The 19671-nt window shown below is 39.0% G+C and overlaps 2 protein-coding genes across 3 annotated transcripts in view; one reads left to right on the forward strand and one right to left on the reverse strand.

The window, feature by feature from the left end:
• Positions 1-9795, forward strand: part of SKP2 (S-phase kinase-associated protein 2, E3 ubiquitin protein ligase) — a 10734-nt gene extending 939 nt beyond the window's left edge. The window contains exons 2-10 of the mRNA XM_010010780.1: positions 1296-1308; positions 1420-1529; positions 1813-1956; positions 2539-2673; positions 4202-4300; positions 5831-5958; positions 7546-7597; positions 8280-8387; positions 9582-9795. Of these exons, the coding sequence (XP_010009082.1) occupies positions 1296-1308; positions 1420-1529; positions 1813-1956; positions 2539-2673; positions 4202-4300; positions 5831-5958; positions 7546-7597; positions 8280-8387; positions 9582-9795 (1003 nt within the window). The remainder of the gene's footprint in view (positions 1-1295; positions 1309-1419; positions 1530-1812; positions 1957-2538; positions 2674-4201; positions 4301-5830; positions 5959-7545; positions 7598-8279; positions 8388-9581) is intronic.
• A 5046-nt stretch (positions 9796-14841) lies between these two features.
• NADK2 (NAD kinase 2, mitochondrial) overlaps positions 14842-19671 on the reverse strand; it is a 14518-nt gene continuing 9688 nt past the window's right edge. For both annotated transcript variants that reach the window (XM_010010799.1, XM_010010791.1), the window contains exons 8-11: positions 17719-17774; positions 17580-17633; positions 17004-17127; positions 14842-15102 (exon numbers count right to left, since the gene is read on the reverse strand). In XM_010010799.1, coding sequence (XP_010009101.1) covers positions 14964-15102; positions 17004-17127; positions 17580-17633; positions 17719-17774 — 373 coding nt within the window. In that variant the 3' untranslated portion in view covers positions 14842-14963. The remainder of the gene's footprint in view (positions 15103-17003; positions 17128-17579; positions 17634-17718; positions 17775-19671) is intronic.

Here is a 19671-nt window from a genome sequence, read left to right on the forward strand (position 1 = left end):
GGGAAAGAGCAGGGCTGTAACCTGAAGACCTCGGGCACTGTAAGGAGTTCTAGGATACTGGGCTCCTTTCCTTGGTATCGAAAGATGTTTTCAGTCTGCAGCAACTGCAGAATGCAAAAGAAAAAAAAAACAGCTCTCTCCAGACCTGGCTAAACCATCGCATGAGCCGTGTCCTTGGTTTAGCTGTAAACATTATTTTTCTGCTTCCTAGTACGTGGTGCAGTACTGTGCTTAGGCTTTAGTCTGAGAACAATGCTGATAACACACTGATGGTTTAGTCGTTGCTCAGTAGCGCTTACCCTGATCAAGGACTTTTCAGTCTCTCATGCTTTGCCAGTGAGGAGGGGCACAAGAAACAGACAAAGGACACCAGACCCAAACCAGCCAAAGGGGTATTCTGTACCATAGCATGTTCTGGCCAGTATATAAACTGGGGCGAGTCACCTGGAAGGCCCAGATTGCTGCTTGGATCAAGCTGGGCATGGGTCAGCAGGTGCTGAGCAATTGTGTTGTGCATCACTTGTGTTTATTGTTGGGTTTTTTTCTCCTTTTTAGTTTTATATTCTCTCCCCTTGTTATTTCCCTTAACATTATTACTATCAGCAGTAGTAGTTTTATATTACATTTTAGTTACTGGACCGTTCTTACCTCAACCCGTGGGGTTTACATTCTTTCAGTTCTCCCCCCCAGCTCCCCCGGAGGGGGACAAAAAGGGGGATGTGTGAGCAAGCGGCTGCGTGGTTCTGAGTTACTGGCTGGGCTTAAACCAGACAGAATGCCGTCAGATGACCCTGCTTTTAAACAAGACAGATGCTGGGTCTTAAGCAGCTGTTCCTGAACCCCACCAACCAGCCTGTGAATGGCAACGCCTTCTGGAGCCCTGTATCTACTCATGAGAAGTTGAGATTGCACCACATCCTTTCAGATAATTCAGGGGGTGGTAGTCAGTGTGCATGGTTTAAGGAGCAGTTTGCAGTACCTGCTTTTCCCTAGGTACCATGCAAAAGCATAGCTTACTTTGGGCTCCCTTCTGGGAGCCTGGCATGTGTAGGAAGGATGGGCATTTCAGAAGGGGATGGGGGGAAGAAGGAGCATACAAGCCTTAGAATACATAGGAAGCAACTGAGATACTCTTGTTTCCAAAATGAGTATGTGAATAAAGATTGTTATAATTCTTTCCATGGAACTTGTTTTTCCATACCTTTAGTATGTATACTAGGTTGATGTTGTGGAAGGCTTTGCATTTGCCACTCGTGCCTAGGCAAAGATGGTAATAATATCTTTCTACAGCAAAGAGCTGAAAGGGGGATGAGTAGCAGGCTGATGTCTGTATGGCTTAGAGATGCAGGGATGCTTTTTAACAGTCAAGCTAAAGTGTCTGATCAGCAGGCAAAAATGAGACAGCTTTAACTAAAACACGTTTGCTCTTTCCAACTTCCAGATGAATTGCTTTTGGCCATCTTTGCGTATTTGCCCCTAAGTGACTTGCTAGGAGTTTCCGTTGTTTGCAAGAGATGGCATTGTCTTTCGTAAGTATTACTTCTCATCTCATACTACTAAGAAAACCTTTGCTTCCAAAGACTGTTAAATGATCTGGTTCTTATCTTGTTTATTCATATATAATTCAGTTTATGCTATATGTGGGTTATATGTATGTATAATCAAAAGATGGCTTGCATTTTTCAACGTTAGTAAGTTCTATTAAATAGCTTTCTCTCTTCTCAGTCTTTTGTGACACTGAAAACTTTCAGTAATTGTACTCGTAGTTCTGACCCTTTCTACCTCACTAACAAGTAAAATTCTGTGCCTTAGGTTTGATGAATCTCTCTGGCAGACTCTTGATCTGGCTGGTAAAATTTTGCTGCCAGGAGTGGTTGGACAGTTGCTTCCTGCAGGTGTTATTGTATTCCGCTGTCCACGATCTTGTATTGGGAACCCATTGTTCAAAACAAGCAAGTAAGGCTTTTCCTTCATGTTCTGAATCCTTAAATGTTGTCTCAGATATTCACAGTTTCTCTGTATTTTTGGTTTTAAGGTCTCTACCAGCAGTAGCATTTGTGTTGTCTCTGGAGTGTGGAAGAGCTGATGAGTAGTTAGACATGTTGAAGTGAGAGGATCTGCATTCACCTGTCACTTGTTTAAAACCGAGTTAATGTCATTTTTTTGGAAGTATTAAGCACCATCATCCACTTGCAGTTTGTATCTTGTAGAACCAGGAATTGTTAGCATCTCCAGCATTTTTATATGGAACACTCAGAAAAATATTTAACTCCAGCAGGATAGGCTTTCAGGTGTTACAATGAACCCTGTAAATGCCTTGAAGGTAAGAATTCTCCAGTTTTGGGTGGTAGCTTAGCAGTAGGCTCAGTGAGCTTAGTAGTATGTCCAGTGTGCAACTGAACACAAAAGTATAATTATTTTCTGCAAGCTTTACACAGCTTTATTGTAGGGGATGTATTTACAGTGTGGGGGTTTGTGGAGCAGGTTTTAATGCAATTTTTGTAACCTGACTTTCTATTTATTTATTTGTTTTTTTAGACCTCTCAAACTCCAATGTATGGATTTGTCGAACTGCACAGTGTCTGTTGCAAATCTCCAGAGTATTCTTGCTCTGTGTGAAAAGCTGCAGAATCTGAGCTTGGAGGGACTGGTGCTTTCTGATGACATCATCAGGTGAGTGATAAGTTTGGGAATATTCAGTAAATACCACCTGTTCAGTGCTATCATTTTGTGCAGGCTAGCTAGTTGGGAGTTGTGAGAGCCTTTTTAAATGGCCAGATTTAGGCACCTGACAGGGCTAGCTTACAGGCTAGATGAGCTGCCTCTTTCCTCTCTATCGTCCAAGAGTTGAGGTGAGGAGGACACACCCCTCAGGAAGAGTGCTTTTTGGTGTTGGGTTTTTTTTTTCATTCCCCAACGCAGAAGCCTGCTCATCTCTCTGGGGTTTATGTGTCCATTGGCTGGTCCCACAGCCAAGCTGTGCAGCAGAGCTACTAGCATTTCCCCATTTCTGTGCTCTCAAGAGAACTTTGTGTTTGGCATGCAGGTTCTTTTCTATTTTAAGGGGTCTCAGCAGCTCTCCCGCCACATGCTCTTTGTACTTCTGCACTGGTTCTCATTATTTTTTTTATTGCACTTCACTCTGGGTGTCTGAAAAATTACAGATTCTGTCAAGCAGATGAACTGTTGCTTGGTTAAACTGGAAAGACACTAATGGGTGTGCAATAAGCCTCCTGTTCAATCACATCAGGTGATTCTGGAGGTGCCAGGGACCATAGCTCAGATGGCAGAGACTCTGGGTGTCCTGCTTTCTACTCTTGAGCTTTCTGATGCCTTTCTCACTCCAGAGAAGGAAACAAAAAACAAACCCACAAAACAAACCAACCAAACGTACAAAAATCCCAAACATACACAAAGCAAACAAACAAATTCCCAAAGCACAAATAAACCAATATAGTTTGGCTTTTGATAGCAGATAAAAAGTGCCTGAAAATGAGTACTAATTAGGCGCCAGTGATGGAATTTTTTTGCATTATCCCTGGCAGTGTTCAAGGACAGGCAAGGCTGGACAGAAACTTGGATGATATGGTCTAATGTGAGGTGTCCCTGACCATGGCAGGGGGTTGGAGCTAGGTGATCTTAAGTTCCTTTCCAACCCAAACCATTCTATGATTCTATGAAACCTAGGTACTGGTTGTAAGGGTTTTTCCAGGTTTTGCCAATTGCTTGTCTGTTGTAACCTTGAAGACAAGTGCATTCAGGAAGATGCTGTTTGGACATGTGTTTTGTTCTGGAATAACCTTCATCTTGCAGAGGGGTGACTTCAGAAATGGGATGATTGCTTTGTCTTTTGTAGAGGTATAGTCATCTGTAATAAGCCATGGTGTGTATTTAATGGCGTACAACAGCACAAGGTGAAAAGAAACTGTTTCCTTTTAAACTTAGCAGTTTATAAATATGCAGACCTGTCAGGAATGTCAGGTAAATAGGCAAGTATCCCTCTCAAAGTTGTGCCATTGATGCAAGCAGAGTTGAGATCTTTAGTGACTCTCCGGTTGGTCAGTTTACTAAAGATGCAGTGCTGCATGTTTCACGAATAATTCTGTACCTAGGATTTTAGCTCTTAAAAATAATCACACTTCCAAACCATGCGAGCAGTGTTCCAGTATTAAAATTCTGTCACCTTTTTTCTTGTCTACAGGAATATTGCTCAGAATCCCAATTTGATGCGACTGAATCTCTCTGGGTGCTCAGGGTTTGCTGCAGAACCCTTGGAGCTGATGTTGAGCAGCTGTTCTGTGTAAGACAAAAATAGTTTTTGCTATTCCTGTTTACTGCTCTTCCTGGGAAAAATGATTCTTTTTAATTCTTTCCATATGCATCCCACTTGTACTTATCTCTAAGATCGTTTCCTTTTTTCTTTTTCTTATGAGCTGGTTTCTGTTCCTAAATGCCTGGCAGTTGATTATTAGCTGAATAATCAGATAGCTTCTTTCCATCAAGCAATTTATTCTTCAATAGCAAAGATGTACTTCAGCAGTTTTTCATTAATTTCTTTTATCGTCCTTAAAGGAAGTCTGGTTGGTGGGTCAACCCCATTTATGTTCCTTTGATATCATGTAAATTGGATTTTCCTGACAAAAGCAGTACAAGATACTCACAAAGTGAAAGTGTGTTTTGAAACTGAAAAGTGGAGTCCCAGCGCTCCCTTTGCAGTCAGGGTACAGTGTGAATGGCAGAAAACATCATGCTTTTCCTTTCTTGATCCTTCAGTAACCTTTCTCTTTATGGAGCACTGTGTTCAGATTGACGGTGCCAGTGATTAAACCATCTGCTGGCAGGAAATCACCGAGCTAAGCCCCAGCCAGTCTGGGATTTATACCCTGATCTTTCTGCTGACTTCCTGTGAGATGCTGGGCAATCTACTTAATTTTTGCTTCTGCAAAAGCACATTTTTAATCAGAGTCCAAGTGAGTGGGCAGACAAAGCCTTAATCGTTCCCTGCCTCTCCTGGGTAGATAATGCTTTCTATTGCTTGGATCATGAGCTCTTTAGAGAATGGCAGTCTGTACAGCGTGCAGTGAATAGCAGGTGGCAAACCTGATCTGGGGAATGCTAGTGGCAATTTAACTGGGTTTTTTTTGCTTTACATGGAGGCTGCAGCTAAATGCTCTGCTTGTGCTGCCCACGGTGTCTTTTGGTTAAATCTACAACACTTCCACACAAAAAAAACTCTTTGTCCCAGCCCCAAAGGCTATAGGTAATCAAGCATGTAAAGAGAGTTAAGGTCACAGTATGGCTAATGCTTATACAAAAATGTGAAGTATTTTATGCTAATAAGGATTAATTTGTCATCTGACCAATGCTAATAATGGATAGCCCTTTTACCTCTCAATGTGAGTATCTATTCAGTAGTAACAGATTCAGGTGACAAATGGAGAAACAAGATGAACAGACAGTGTCTCCCCATGGCAGTCCCTGGAAAGAACCATTTCTTCCTAAGATGATACTGAGTCGTTCCAGCTGGAAGTGGCCTTGGGAAGTTATTTTAACCCCTTGCCCACAGCAGGGTCTAAATCCAGCACTGGCCAGGACTTTCTCTGGCTATATCTTGAAAACCTCCAAAGACAGATTCCACAGCCTTGCTGGGTAACCTGCTGCAGTGCTTAGTTATTGTCATAGTGAAATCTGTTGTCGCAAGTACAGTGCAGTTGGTAGTAGGTGTGTTACAAGTTTTTGCCTTAAAAGTATCAACTGTAATAGATAATATCAGAACTCAGACATTGTTTCAGTCTTTCTTCCAAATGGCTCTTTGTTCATTTGTGTGTAGGTTGGATGAGCTGAACTTGTCCTGGTGTAACTTCACAGCCACCCATGTCAAAGCAGCAGTCAATCATGTTACTTCAAAAGTAACCCAATTAAATTTAAGTGGCTACAGACAGAATCTACAAATGCAAGGTAAATAGCAGCATGGCAAACTCGTATCCCATTTTATAATATAAAGCAGGAGGCTTTATATTTTCTTCTGGCTGGCATCCTGTGTACAGAAAAATCGTGCACTAACGCTGACTTTGTGCTCTGTGTAGCTTGATGTACTTCCTGTCAGAGAATCTTACTCATGTCTCTGGCTTAGCCATGAGGGGTGGGATGATTTGTCTTCTGCATTTAAAAACAGTCAGGTGAAAACTTGTTTTATCTTCAGTTGAAAGGTATAGCCCTTACTTCTGAAGTAAGTCGTGGAATCAGGATACACCAGATCCCATGTTCCACTGCAAATTAGCTTTCCAGATAATGTACTTGAGGTCTTCTTAGGAATTCTGCTATTGTGGCTGCTGAGGACTTCTTCCAAAACAGCAGTCATAGTAGCTACTGATATGATGTCCTACCAATTAATCTGGAAGGCAAATAATCTCAGTAATCAATATTAACTTATTTACTCAATAATAGTTCTAGGAGGAAAAGTTGGGTAAATTTGCAGGGTTGTATAAAATACAGAGAAATCTAGATCTTGGGAGAGAGCACAACAAAATGGACAAAAGCGTAGGTAAAAGGTGAAATGGATTAGGTGATAAAAAGAAATTAACTTTCTCAATGAGCAAATGTGGCAATAGGACATAGGCTGACAGGCAGGTAGATGACACACAGGCAGTGACCCCTCTTGTTTCTATTTAAGTGTCACCCAGACCTGGGTATTCATTCCCTTGTGGTGAAATGTACTGGTCTGCTTTTTATTCTGGCCCAAAACCCATAAACAAACATGCTACGTAATCTCCTTCAAATTAGGAATTTGAACCTTCTGTTGATCTCGTCATTAGAAACAAAGCGTGGAGTTTTTCTGTTTGCAAGACACTTTCTGTGAGCAATTTTACTCTGTTTCAATGCAATTTATAAGACATCAGATTTGAACAGTTCACGAATCATTGTAAGTTAGGTATTGTTTTCTTTAGTTTTTCTAATTTGCTTTTTTTCTGAAATGCCAAAATCCTCATGCATGTTGATTAGCACCTTGCTAATAACAAGAGCGACCTTTTTGGTGATATCTGAGCCACAGCTGTTTTTATGCTAAACCAAGAAAACATAACTCTCCATCATGAGGAAGCACCTTTCTATGGGTAAAAATGGAGATACCTTAGGAACTTGGTGCTTTAAAAGGTTGTTTGATGTTTAGAAAATTTTTGGAATTTTTTTCTATATGCAAGAATTTCAGGCATCTCACCATTACTATGTCTTAGTAAATTTCTAGAGCAGTATCATGTGAATTACTCTCTTGCTAAGTTGCTGGCACAAGTGGCTTTTAGGACTTTTCTTCTGACTAAATGGGTCAGTTTTGCTGAGGGTTAAAAAAAGATGCCTGTAAGGTATTTTGATAGGCAGAGTGGACGCTGTAAGTCTTAAGTGTATATGTTTTTAACAAAAAGTTGTATTTCAACTATGGGGCTGCAGTAGAGAAGATATAAATGAACATTTATGGAAGCGAGTAGTCTGTATAAAGCACATTCATCTTGTTACGGAAAGATGGACTGACTCTGTGTGTCCTCTTTTCAGATGTTCAAACACTGGTGGAAAGATGTCCTTCACTTGTCAATTTAGATCTAAGGTAAGAAGGCCTTTAACTCGTATGGTTTGGGGAACTGCCAATTCTATTGTAGTGTAATAATTATATAGCAATAACGCATGATTGTGTAGGATTGCACAACCAGAAAATACTTTATATGCTAAACCTACAGAAGATTTGTTATGTGGCATGACCTAATCTGGAGCAGGCAACTCACTTGAACATTTCTTTCTTACCTCAGCATAAATGTTACGTACAGGATTTGTAAACTGGTAAGTCATTGTAGTCAATAGGTAGAGTGGAAGGGAGCATTTAGGTGCATGCAGTTTATGAGTATAGCATCCTAGAGAGGGTTTAGTTCAGCTCTAATGTAAATTTGTTCCTTGGCCGTAGAACTGTAGGGGAAAAAAAGTGTATTTTGGTTTTGCCCTAGTCAGTTAAAATATCTTGAAATCTTGGTTTGTGATTTTTATGCCTTCTTATGGCGTGAGTTCTGCTGCAGAGTATCCGCCTGCAGAGAAACTTCTGCTCCAGTGAAGACAGAATCACTCCCCCACAACACACAGACTAGAAATGAGTTATTCATATTGAACAAGAAAATAAAAATACTTCAGTGGTAGAAAAAGAAGTTTATATTCATTAAGTTTCTCAGCCTGAATTTTGGAAATGGCAGATTTACTGCTCCTTTATACTTAAAACTTCTTTCATGTGTTCTTATGTACAGTGACAGTGTGATGTTAAAGCCTGAGTGTTTCCAGTATTTCCATAAACTCAGCTGTCTACAACATCTGTGTCTTAGCCGATGTTATCAGATATCCGCTGCTGCGTTAGTGTAAGTAATCTCTAAGCGGCTTTGATTTACTACTCAGAGGGTAAGTTAATTTAAACTTGCTTAGTTTTAGGCTTAGAACTGGAAGCACTGCTTTGAAAAACTTACCGGTATGAGGAATTGGGAATATGGAACTAAGATAAAATAACCTGACCGCTAGAGCGCATACCTTTGAGAATCCAGACTAGAACCAAAGGCATCTGCATTATTCTTTGTGATGTGTACTCATGGAACTTGCTGCTCAGTGCATGCATCATGTCTTCCCTTAATGGCATTGTACTACTGGTACACGTTACCACGAGGTACAGCTACAGGTACCAGTGCTGCCAATGACCAGTATTGGTGTCAGTACTAGGCTTTCAGTTATGCAGCAAGGAGACTGTAGCTCTTTGGAAAAGTTGTACTTGCTGACTAGACAACCTGTTTCCATTCCTTTGTCTTTTTGTGTGCCTTTATCAGTTACTGGCTGCACCTGAAACAGAGCTTAAATTTATTTGCTTGTGGGTTTTTTTTTTGCCATTTATTAGTACAGCAGCTATCCATCTTAATCCTTTCAGGAAGGATGTCAATCCTAAGGAAATGATCAACACCAAGAAAAAAGTTGTGAGATGAACAGGACTAGCGAAATGGGAAATTGAAAAACCTTTTCTGTATCAGTGTGTGTTGTCATGATTATAGCTTGTGTGTCTCTGCCTTTCAGTTTTGTCCAATACTTGCTTGTAGATAACACAGTTCACATGATGACTGGGCAATCAAGAAGCAGGGCTGGCTATTCACCAAAACATGGTAACAGATTGGAGACTGGTAGTATGCAGGGGCTTGTGTCCTCTGAGCCACATCCTGAAACTTCATCTGGGGCAATTCCTTTCACTTGTTTTAAGTCCAGGGAAGTGAAAAGGGAGGAAACAGTTTGTTTTCAGCCTGTGTGAAAGAGAGAGCAGCAAGCAGCAATTTATGTATCCCATTTCCAGAATTATCTGTGCAGAGAACTAGTTTCAATTAAATGTGCTTTTTAAAAAGTAGGAAAGGGAATTTAACTGAAGTAGTTACCATAATTCTAAAAAATTAGTAGAAATACAGTTATCTAGTTTGGGTACAGACTGGGAAAAAAAATCAGGTTCATGATTAATTTTATGTTTGGATTGCTTTTTTTTTTTAAATTTTTTTTTGTTTGTTTGTTTGTTTTCTCTTTTCTAGAGAACTTGGTGGAATTCCGACATTAAAGACTCTTCAGGTATTTGGAATCGTGACTGATGGCTCCCTACAGATCCTCAAGGAATCTCTTCCTGATATAGAGATCAATTGTTCATACTTTACAAGCATCGCAAGGCCAACTGTTGGTAGTAAAAAGAGCCATGCGATTTGGGGCATCAAATGCAAACTGACACTGAGCAATCCTAGTGGCTTATGAAAATGTACACTGTACTGGATGCAATGGAGACAGAATGTGTATTGAAGCTCCTTAAGAACCAGAATGCTGGAGCACTTTTAATGATAGTATTGCTATTGTAAAACACATTCTAACTTGGTCTTATGCCTTAATGTAGTTTCATAAATACTCTCACAGTATTTTTGTACTTAAAGCCTTTAGAAATATGATAATGTGGGAGAAATTGCGTATTTTTTTTTTTCTTTCTGTAACTGGGGATATTTTTTCAAAAATACTGTGAAACAACTATTGTAATCAAACAGTGCCAGCCTATAGCAACTGTTGCAGGTTCTGATGCAGCTTTTGGTGCTCTGAGGTGTTCTAAAGGTGCTTCTGGTTAACTCTACCAGTTGTACAACTCCTGAAACAGCTTGTGTGGGTGCTAGATATTTTAATAAGGCTTATTAAGAAATGGTCTCTGTCTAAGTTTGCAGACCTCAAAATGAGTAATGGCGTTAAACGTATTTAAATGCTTAACTGAACAAGATGTGTAGTAAGATGAGAAGCTGTCCACTGTTTGTGAGAGGGACAGAGGACTGAATATGAATTTACCAAAACAGAAAACAGGGAAAGGATGTTCACAGAAAAACAGTTCAATAATGCACACGTGAGAAAGTGGTATAAAGGAGCCAATTAAGTTTTTCTTTAGCAGACCACAAAGATAACACCTGTTTTAAAATTCTTGTTAGCAAAATACAGTTTGAAAACACCATTCAGAACAAGCATCTATAAATGAAGATGCTGGTTATCAATTCTTTCATGGTGTGGTGCTGTTTTCTGATTCAGTATTACAAAATCCTATTGTGGCTTCTGTGAGCTTGATCTTTGATAGAAACTTGTGAAAAATGTTCTTACGTCCTTTAAAGGATAAGATCTTTCAACTGCAACTTATAAACTTTCAAAAATCTTGCAGGAGGAGGGCTCAAATGATTATAGATCTTGGACCAAAACCTGGGACTGCAGTATGAGTGATGAAAGGAGTAGATGCTTTGGTGCTCTTAAGAAACATCAATGTATTTTTTTTTTATAATAGCTTCTGTTTGTAGTATTGCTTCTCTTGTATCTGTAACACTAATTACTACTATCTACTGTTTGGTTTTTTTGAAGTTCTATGAAAAGATGAGTAACTGTCCAAAACCAAACTAAGAATATGAACACGAACTTCTGTCTATGTCTATCATGAAGGTCCTTTTGTGTAATCATGAAACGTTCCAGCAAATGTTAGCTGAGAAGTCCTGGGGTAAAACCTGCACCCTGTGTAGGACATGAAGATGCTGCTGTTGTTCCCCTGAATGCAGCAATCAAAGAGATGGTGTTTATTTATGGATGTTTAAGGTGAGCCTACAGCATTACTGTAGGGTTGTTGCATAGTTTATAGTGTTTCCCATCTCAATCTGAAGAGAAGTGCTCAGGAGTAAATACCTGGTAGTACAGAACAGATTCATTACTGTGGAAAGATTGTATGAGTACTAGAATTTGATATTTACCTTGACTTTCTATAGTATAGCAAATACAGCATTATCTTGTTAATCTGCTCTGGTTTGGTTAAGTTTTAACAGTGTTAGTGACGCTTTGAATCACAGAATGGTTAGATCTGGAAGGCACCTTAAGATCAGAGATTCAACCCTCCTGCCATGGTCTGGAAGGCCTTACACTAGACCATGTTGCCACTTGAGCTACTACTACTGGGCTTGTGCCCCTTACAAAGGAGTTAATGGGCAATATACCTTCTGAAAACTGGAGTGGAGAAGTGATGGGAAGTTGGATATTGAATATTGTGTTGCTTCACAGTTTGCAGCCTTAACTTTATGCCTTAAATTACTTCAAAAGTAAATCTGTGCAGCTCAGCACTACTGTAAATTCTTCTTCTTCCTATGTATCATGTAACTCCATACAACTTCTTTTGCATTTAATAAAGATCTGAAGCAGATATGTTGTACAAAATGATTGAGGGAAAATGCTCTTCCACCCATAACTTGCCACCAACTTTGTGTCATGGATTAAAAAAAAGGGGAATTTGTTCAAGGAATGTCTAAACACTCACGGTGTAGAGGACAGGGTGTTACCACCAGTATGTTTTGAATTAATAGGCTATGCTGTAAAACCCTGTACAGAGGTGAGATAGTAGTATGGCCTTTATCTAGAAGGAACAGACCTGAACTGGGTGGTTATTTTGAGTACGAGGTTCAGTGTTGGAAGAGGACAAGCATTTCTGTTGCAGGTCTATGGATTATGATGGCAGCTGTAGCTCACATGTAATGGAAGCCCTTTGGGTGAGATGCGCCACTGACCTTTTCCCAAGTGAAAAAAGTAATTTCGTAGCTCTAAGCAGTGTATACCAAAAGCTGCTACAGTGGTATGTTTGTGTTTTACTGAAGCATGAAGGCTTAGAAACCATTATTTACAACTCCACAGTAAATGAGAAGAAGCTTAACATATGAAACGCTTCTGAAAGTTGAAATAAGGCACAAGACAACTTCATGCATCTATGAAGTTTTTATTTTTTATTACATAATGCATAAACACCACTTTTTTTAAAAAAAGCAAAGAATGACAGGTCTAGTTTAGCAGAACACAGTGTGGACTGGCACTAAATGAAAAGACCATGTATTTGATTCAACAGGTAGAAAAGGTGCAGAATTCACTGCCAGTCCAGGCAGATTAAATCAGTGTTAAACCAATACTCAGTCCTGTCACAGAATACTGTCTACCAGGTAAGGTGTCTGTACTGCAAATCCTTTGTAAAAAAGGATCCTTAAGAAGGATTGTACAATTCTTTAATAAAAAAGGTAGCTGCTTACTGTTTATCTATTATAGATCTCTCAATCATCCTGGTTACTTAAATCAACCATTCACCAGTAAATGCTTCAACAGAAGTGCAATTAAACACAGCCAAAACCAGTAGAGGCCACTCATGAGTAGGTCAGGTTTGCATTTTGCTATGTAAATTCGGAGTCCGACTCTGACTAAGCCCTAAACAGATCATACTTTGAGTCTGTAGGGCCTGAAAACATTATTAGTCCCAGCGTTCATAATAAGGAATGACAAGCATCTTTAAGAGGTATGCACCTTGATCAGACTAATCAGTCCCCATTAATACATTGAAGCACACAAATGTCTCTAAACAAGGTTTCTGCCATGAGTTTGTCTATGCAGGTATTTCAGTACACTTTCAATACCTAAACCTCTGATCTAACACACTGGTAAAGTCCTAGAAAGTCATAAATTAGTGTTAATGGCATTGGAGGGGGGTGCTGAATCTTAACAGTATATTGACTAGTGTACCAGACAGAGGCACATAAACCATCCTTAAGTGGTAACAGATGGATTAGGAATAACTAAAACACCCTAAGTCTCTGTGTAGGCAACTTTCTAGAAGATTAGTCTCACATCTTTACATTTAGACCAGTTTTGCAAATAATTTTAGGCATTAAGAGCTTTATTCTGATAGTTCCCAAACTTAGAAAGTTATGAAAGAGTTATTTGGCTACTTTGATTTTCCTCTTCTGGTCTGCAATTGTGATAACTCAAGCAGATAGTGTAAATAACTCAATCTGTAGCACACTTAAAAGGTGAAATGTACACAAACAGTGATAACTTACTCAAAAAAGCTCCACCAATATCACATTTTCCTAAAATTGAATGGTCTGGCCAAATTAATTTTCTTTAAATTCTGGTTTAGAGTGAATACAAATGCTTAAAATAGGAGAAAGAAAAAATTCATCTGATTTCTTCACCTATAGACATCAGTTTACATTTTGTTCGGCAATAAATACTGGCCACACTGGAGAACATTTCCATTAGCCCTGAGAACATCTGCTACAGATGTCTCTTCATTCAAAAGTAGTTAGAAAACTCACTTTTGGAACTAGAATGGTAGAAAAAACACATTTGTTTCAAGTCATGTAGCAGAAGAGTTCCTGAGTAGGAATCTTCATTTCATCAAATTCTGCCCCCCTTATCTATGCAATTATCAGCACAGACTTTCAAAGGCAGTTATAGTTCACAGTTTCTCTGAAACATTATCTAAAAAGTCACTTCTATTATCTGAGATTTTTTACTATCGCCAACTGCTTACCTATCTCATGATCAGAGGCATGTAAAATTGAAATTAACTTTTTGCCAATCAAGTATCAGTAAAATACAGCATAGGATTGGAAATTCAAACTTTCTGGGGAATTTAAAAACACATACTTGGAAAGCTGGGTACGTACAGGTATGACCTTGTGTTCCAACTACTAGCACCCAGCACATCTCATTCTTTTTCAATTATAAAGAAACTCGGAACCTAAAATTCCAAACCATTCAACTTAATAAGGCAAATATCTTTCTTAATTACAGCCATCTACATACACTACTGAACACACTGTAACTGAACACCCACTACCCAGATAATCCATTCAGTGAAGGATTATCTCTTACTTCAAATGTGTATTTTCATGAAAGGGCTCAAGAAAACCCTCAGGTTTCAGTTCCCTCTCTAGCCAAAAAGAAAAGAGCTACCTTATTCAGGATGTGATTAAACCAGATTTTTACTTTTTATGTGAATCTACAAAATAGAAAAAATACTGGAAGAGGGGGAAAAAAAATTGCCACAAGTTGTAAGAAACTACAAAGTTGTAAAATTTTTTAAAAGTATACAAAAAGTTTGTATTTCCATTTCTATTACATCAACATCAGGATTTACCAAAATCTATATATCCTTGCATCAAATTGCTAGATTGACAGTCAACTTTTCTACAAAAAAGTGTATGTATGAAGGTGTTTAGTTTCATCAGTCCCAGACTGTTACTAAAAAAAAATGTATATCTGGATACTTAATGCTACTGACTTAATACTTGAACCCATCTACCTGTGTTTGCAAGTATATTCTTTCACGTTTGCGTTACAAGTTAAAATGTCAATTTTCACTGAAGTTAGTGGTATGACTTCAGATACATTTCTTTTACATCAGATGCAAAAAGAGCTTAAATATCAGGCTAATGTTTCCCCAACCCAAAGGAATGAAAAGCATCTCAAAACTTCCTCCAAATACTCTTGCATCCAGAAAGGCCAACCTCCAACATAATGCAGCATTATGATGTGCTGTCTATCCCCAGGAGTTCCCTCTCTGGATGCAGAGTTGTTTCAGCAGAAGACACAAGTGTCCTTCATTCTTCCAGCAGAACAGTGCACAGTGCATCCTCTGTATCAATCATTATTGAAGCTATCGCCCCATCATTGAACTCAAAAGATGTTCCTCCATCTATAACCATACATGCATCCCAACAGCGGGAACGGACACAGACCCTGCAAAACCACAAAAAATAAAGTTTTCACAAAATAGAAAAAAAGATAAGTAAGTATTTCACACAGGCACTTACCTGAACAGCAGCGTGGGTCAGTAAATACTTAATCACATGGGAGCATACTTAAGAGAAGTATTTACCATGGTACTAGCACTACAATCCCCCAACCTGTCAATACTTTGTACAGACTTAACAGAGAGTCCACAGAGGACTGCAGGACTTGTTCAAATGGAGATTATTGTTCCAAGAGTCTGAGGACAGCCTGCAACACTTGATATTGAAAGCTGCAGTTTAGGTGTATTTTCTAAAGAAAGCTACTGATGATCCCATTTAATAGTTGTTTACTTGATCTTCTACAGAAAAGTTTTAACATTAGAATCATAAATTAACTGCAGTGGAACATGCAGTTTCAATGCTTAAGATTCAAATAATTTTGGATATTAGTATAGTCTATTTTTGTTACATGAATCATTCCCAGAGAGAAGGGAAAGAATTTCAAACACAAAGTTGAAGGTCAGAATGCTTGGCAGGGAACATCATAAACAGCATTGTACCATCAATATTAGAGTCTGACTACTGTAGGCTCATCCATTATAAGACAGCACTTTCAGAGTTGTACAAGACAGAATAAAGCTACTAAGCATCTTCATCTTCTCTTACCTTTAAAAGGAAAATTAGCCATTGGAATTTGTCCTTTCATATATGTAAAAAGCAAGAATGCTATTAAGTAAAAAGTTCTCCAAATTTGCTAGATGGGAAGCAATAGTTATTATGCCAGAGCAGCTGCAAGAGTGCAGTCTTACATGGATGTACTTGACTGTTTTTGACTTGGGCCTTGGTCTAGACAATGTTCCAATCTCCAAAACTTAATCTTAGCCAGTGACTTAAATTTTCAGGAAGACACCTCTTTCCACAAATATGTAAAACTTGGAAGCACAGCCACGGCGTCAAAGCTTAATTGGCCTGTGCATCACTAAAACACAGCCTAGCCTGGACACTGCAGAAGAACATGGAGGCATGTTCCACTCCTCCATTTCACTCTGGGCAGCTATTATGTCAAAAAAGATACAGAATAACAATGGGGAGATGTCTAGTATCAGGAGCTAAAGATCAACTATGACAGGCAGCAAATTCTACTTAAAAAAAGAAAAATGGGCAGATATCCCTCATAGGTATGCAGACATAAGTTAAAATGACTGAATTACCAAATAATTTAGTTTGGAAGGGCATACAGTCCATCTTTCCACTCAAAGCAGAGCCTTACTTCAAAGACAGACTAGATTGCTCAGGGCCTTGCTGAGTCAGCTTTTGAGTATCTCAAAGGATGGTGATAGCACAATCTCTGAGCAACGTGTTCTGCTGCTTGACCATTCTCACGCTGAAATATTTTTCCTTTTTTCTAAATCAGAATATTTCATCCGATGAAATCATGGCTGTTGCCTATTTTGCTCAGTCTCCTCTGTAACCATCAAATGGCAGCTGAAGACAGCAACTGGATCCGCCTGGCTTAGTCTGGTCTCTCCCAGGCTAAACAAAAACATCATTTGAGCCTCTCCTTTATAGACCATGTGTTTTGGCCACCTCATCATCTCACTGGCCCTTTCCTGAATTCACTCAAGCTTGTCAATGCCTGTGTGTCATACTGAGGGAAACGGCACTCACCCAAAATCAGGCACAGTGAATTCTTTTATTCTGTAAGACTGTGCATGGATCAAACATTGAAATGGCAAAACACAACTTGCCAGCATTTTCTTCATGTTGTTTTAAGAACAATATTCAAGCCCCTCAAAACACAACACAAACTGAATGTTGAAACACTTCAAGGGAAACTCACAAATTACTCCTACTTTGACAAACACACAGAATGAAATCTCTTCATTGATTGCTACAGCCAACACTTACTTTGAAGAGAAGCCACGCTGTCGGCTACTTGAGAAAACTCTGTTGACAATAGGTTCTCGAATACTGAAAAACATCTTTGGTTCTTCTGGACTGTAGACCAAGGACTCATTGTAATCATTTGTCACTGTAAATAGAGAAATCATCCATTAGTTTTTCCAGAGAAAATCTGATATTCTCAGAGACACACAATCCTCCAGGAAAGAGCAGCTTTCCTTCCAAGAGGGGATATTGAGTCTTTCCAGATGTTTAACAGCCTTCACCTGCAAAAAAAATTAATTTTACAGAAGATTCTTTTCAGTTCTATTGCATGACACTCAATAGCTCTCTTGAGGTGATTAAATATTAAGTGTCTTAAATCTTAGAACAGAAATTCTCCTGAAGATCAATATATATGAAAGTCTAAATAAGTGCTTTCACATCGAGTCAGACACTTTTCACCAAATGTGCCTACATAATGTTTGCAAGAAAGACTAATATTGCCAGAGTGCTAAATACTGAAAGCTGTATTAAAAGTACAAACAAAATGAACTAGTCAAAGTTAAAACACCTTAAAGAAATCTTGCCTTTTTCACTAACCTTTTTGTATTAGTTCCATGTTCAATGGCATATTCAAACTTCCTTGCTTTTTTGCTGTTGAGCCAAAAGAAAGAGTTCCAATTAGATAGGTGTTTATCTTTATATACACTTGGCCAGTAATGCCACACTGTTCACTCACCAATATTAAGGATCTCTTCAACAGCTTGATGTGCTATCTTGTTAATATTATAAGACCTAGACAGAGAAGCACAAGTCTTGTTTACTAAGCAGTACAACTTGGGAGAAAACCAAAACAAAAAAATCTTGCATAAAGATAAAGAACTATATTCAACATTAGGAAGAAAAAAAAAAAAAAAAAAGCTATTAAGTGTTAGCTGACATCTGTTTCTTAGAAAAAAAGTAAAAAAATTAACTCTTGATTTATATCCTGGGTTCAGCTACAATAACAAACTACGAGAGTTTGACATCTACCTGTGGCTTTGTAAACCTTAATAAACCATTAAGTAAACTCTTCAGCAAAAAGCAGCATGATACAGAGGATGTAGTATTCTTACCAATAATCCTCCTGCCTGAAAACCTCAATAATTGCTGATTTAAGTCTGCATTTAAAAAACACAGCATGACAGTTCTACAGACTTTGTGTGTTCTTATCCCTTCTATCCACCTCTTGCTAATTAAGAACCTTTTGCTAGTACCCATTTATGTGACCCAACATTTCTTTACAAATATTATGCCTCTTTTTCTATATCCTAAGGTGTGGGCTTAAATCTCACAAGAATCGGTGTATAGAGGAAAGGAACTGTCAGATTAGGCATTTTTGCATTTGCATTTCGATGCAAAACAAGTCAGCATAAAGCCTCAGTCTGGGCTAAGTCTGAACTCCAACAAAAGTCTCCTTCCTGTACCCAGGCTCCACAGGGATTAAGTAATCACAGCCTCTGCATAGCATTAATGTGAACGTCTCAGGTGCCCAGGTCTCGACACAGGTTAAAATCCTCAGTTCAGCACTTCTGTCATGGCACTAAACCACCTCAGACTGCACCAGACAACCACTGTACCTCTAACAGACTATAGAACTGCTGAGGGTGGCTGTTCAAGGCTCTTTCTCTTACAGTTACTGCCCGTCTCCAAGCCTGAGCAGATGCTAGCAAGAAACGGAGATGCACAGTTTGAAACTGTTCTCTCTCTCAACTAGATATCCTTTTACGCAAGTTCTGGCAGCTGAAGGAAGTGCTTGGACATTTAAATGCATTTCAGTCTGAAGGCTGAAATCCCAGGAGACCCCTTAAAACACTGGTTAAGGAAGATCACTCTACTGAGGCTTGGCCTCAGTTTAGAGACATCCAACAGTACACACTGATTACAGCAGTGGAGATGGGCAACCCTGGAGTTTGGTCCCTGGTTCTGGCATTGCTCAGTAGAGAGTGTATGAGCAATGAGAAATGCAGCACAGCACTGAACTAAGACCATACAGTCCCAAGGTACTGAACACTAGGAAAGTTACCCTAGCAGTCTGCCAATTTCATCTTTGGCAGCCTCCAGGACTGTGTTATGCTGACTGAATACAAAATTCTGAATTACAATGAAGAGTAAAACCCAGTAACCATGGTTACAGCATGACTATTCATTTTTGCATTTCATTAAAAGCTTAAGTTTTAGTTCATCTTAGCCTGCCACATAAATCCAAGACGTGTTGTACAACTTTAAACTATAAGCACAGTCAGACTTCCAAATGAAAGAGGCTCTCACTGTGCAGGTCTCTGACACCTCAGAACTAAATTGATTTAGACTTCTAAGCAGTACTGTAACTTGTTTAATTTAGCCCTCTGATAAAGCTAGCACAGATCTGCTTAGATATGCTGTCTTTGTTTAAGGGGAGTATTTTGGCAAAGAGACTGTGCCATTTTAATTAAATTTCAAAGAGGCAAGAGGCTTGGAAGGAGAATGGACAGCAGATGTGCCAGAGAACACTTAAATCTGTTTCCAAGTACACTTTTTCCCATTCTTGGTAGAGCTTAGGTTTTCAGAAGTTTTCCATGCTACTTCATCTAAGCATTTTAATTTTAGCCAACAAGAGCAGTTCAGAGATCCCCCCAATATGCTCTACAAGCCAGAGCAGAATCTCTTTCCC

The sequence above is a fragment of the Nestor notabilis genome, unplaced genomic scaffold, assembly GCF_000696875.1.
Source record: "Nestor notabilis isolate BGI_N333 unplaced genomic scaffold, ASM69687v1 scaffold7870, whole genome shotgun sequence".
In the NCBI taxonomy this organism is placed as follows: Eukaryota; Metazoa; Chordata; class Aves; order Psittaciformes; family Psittacidae; genus Nestor; species Nestor notabilis.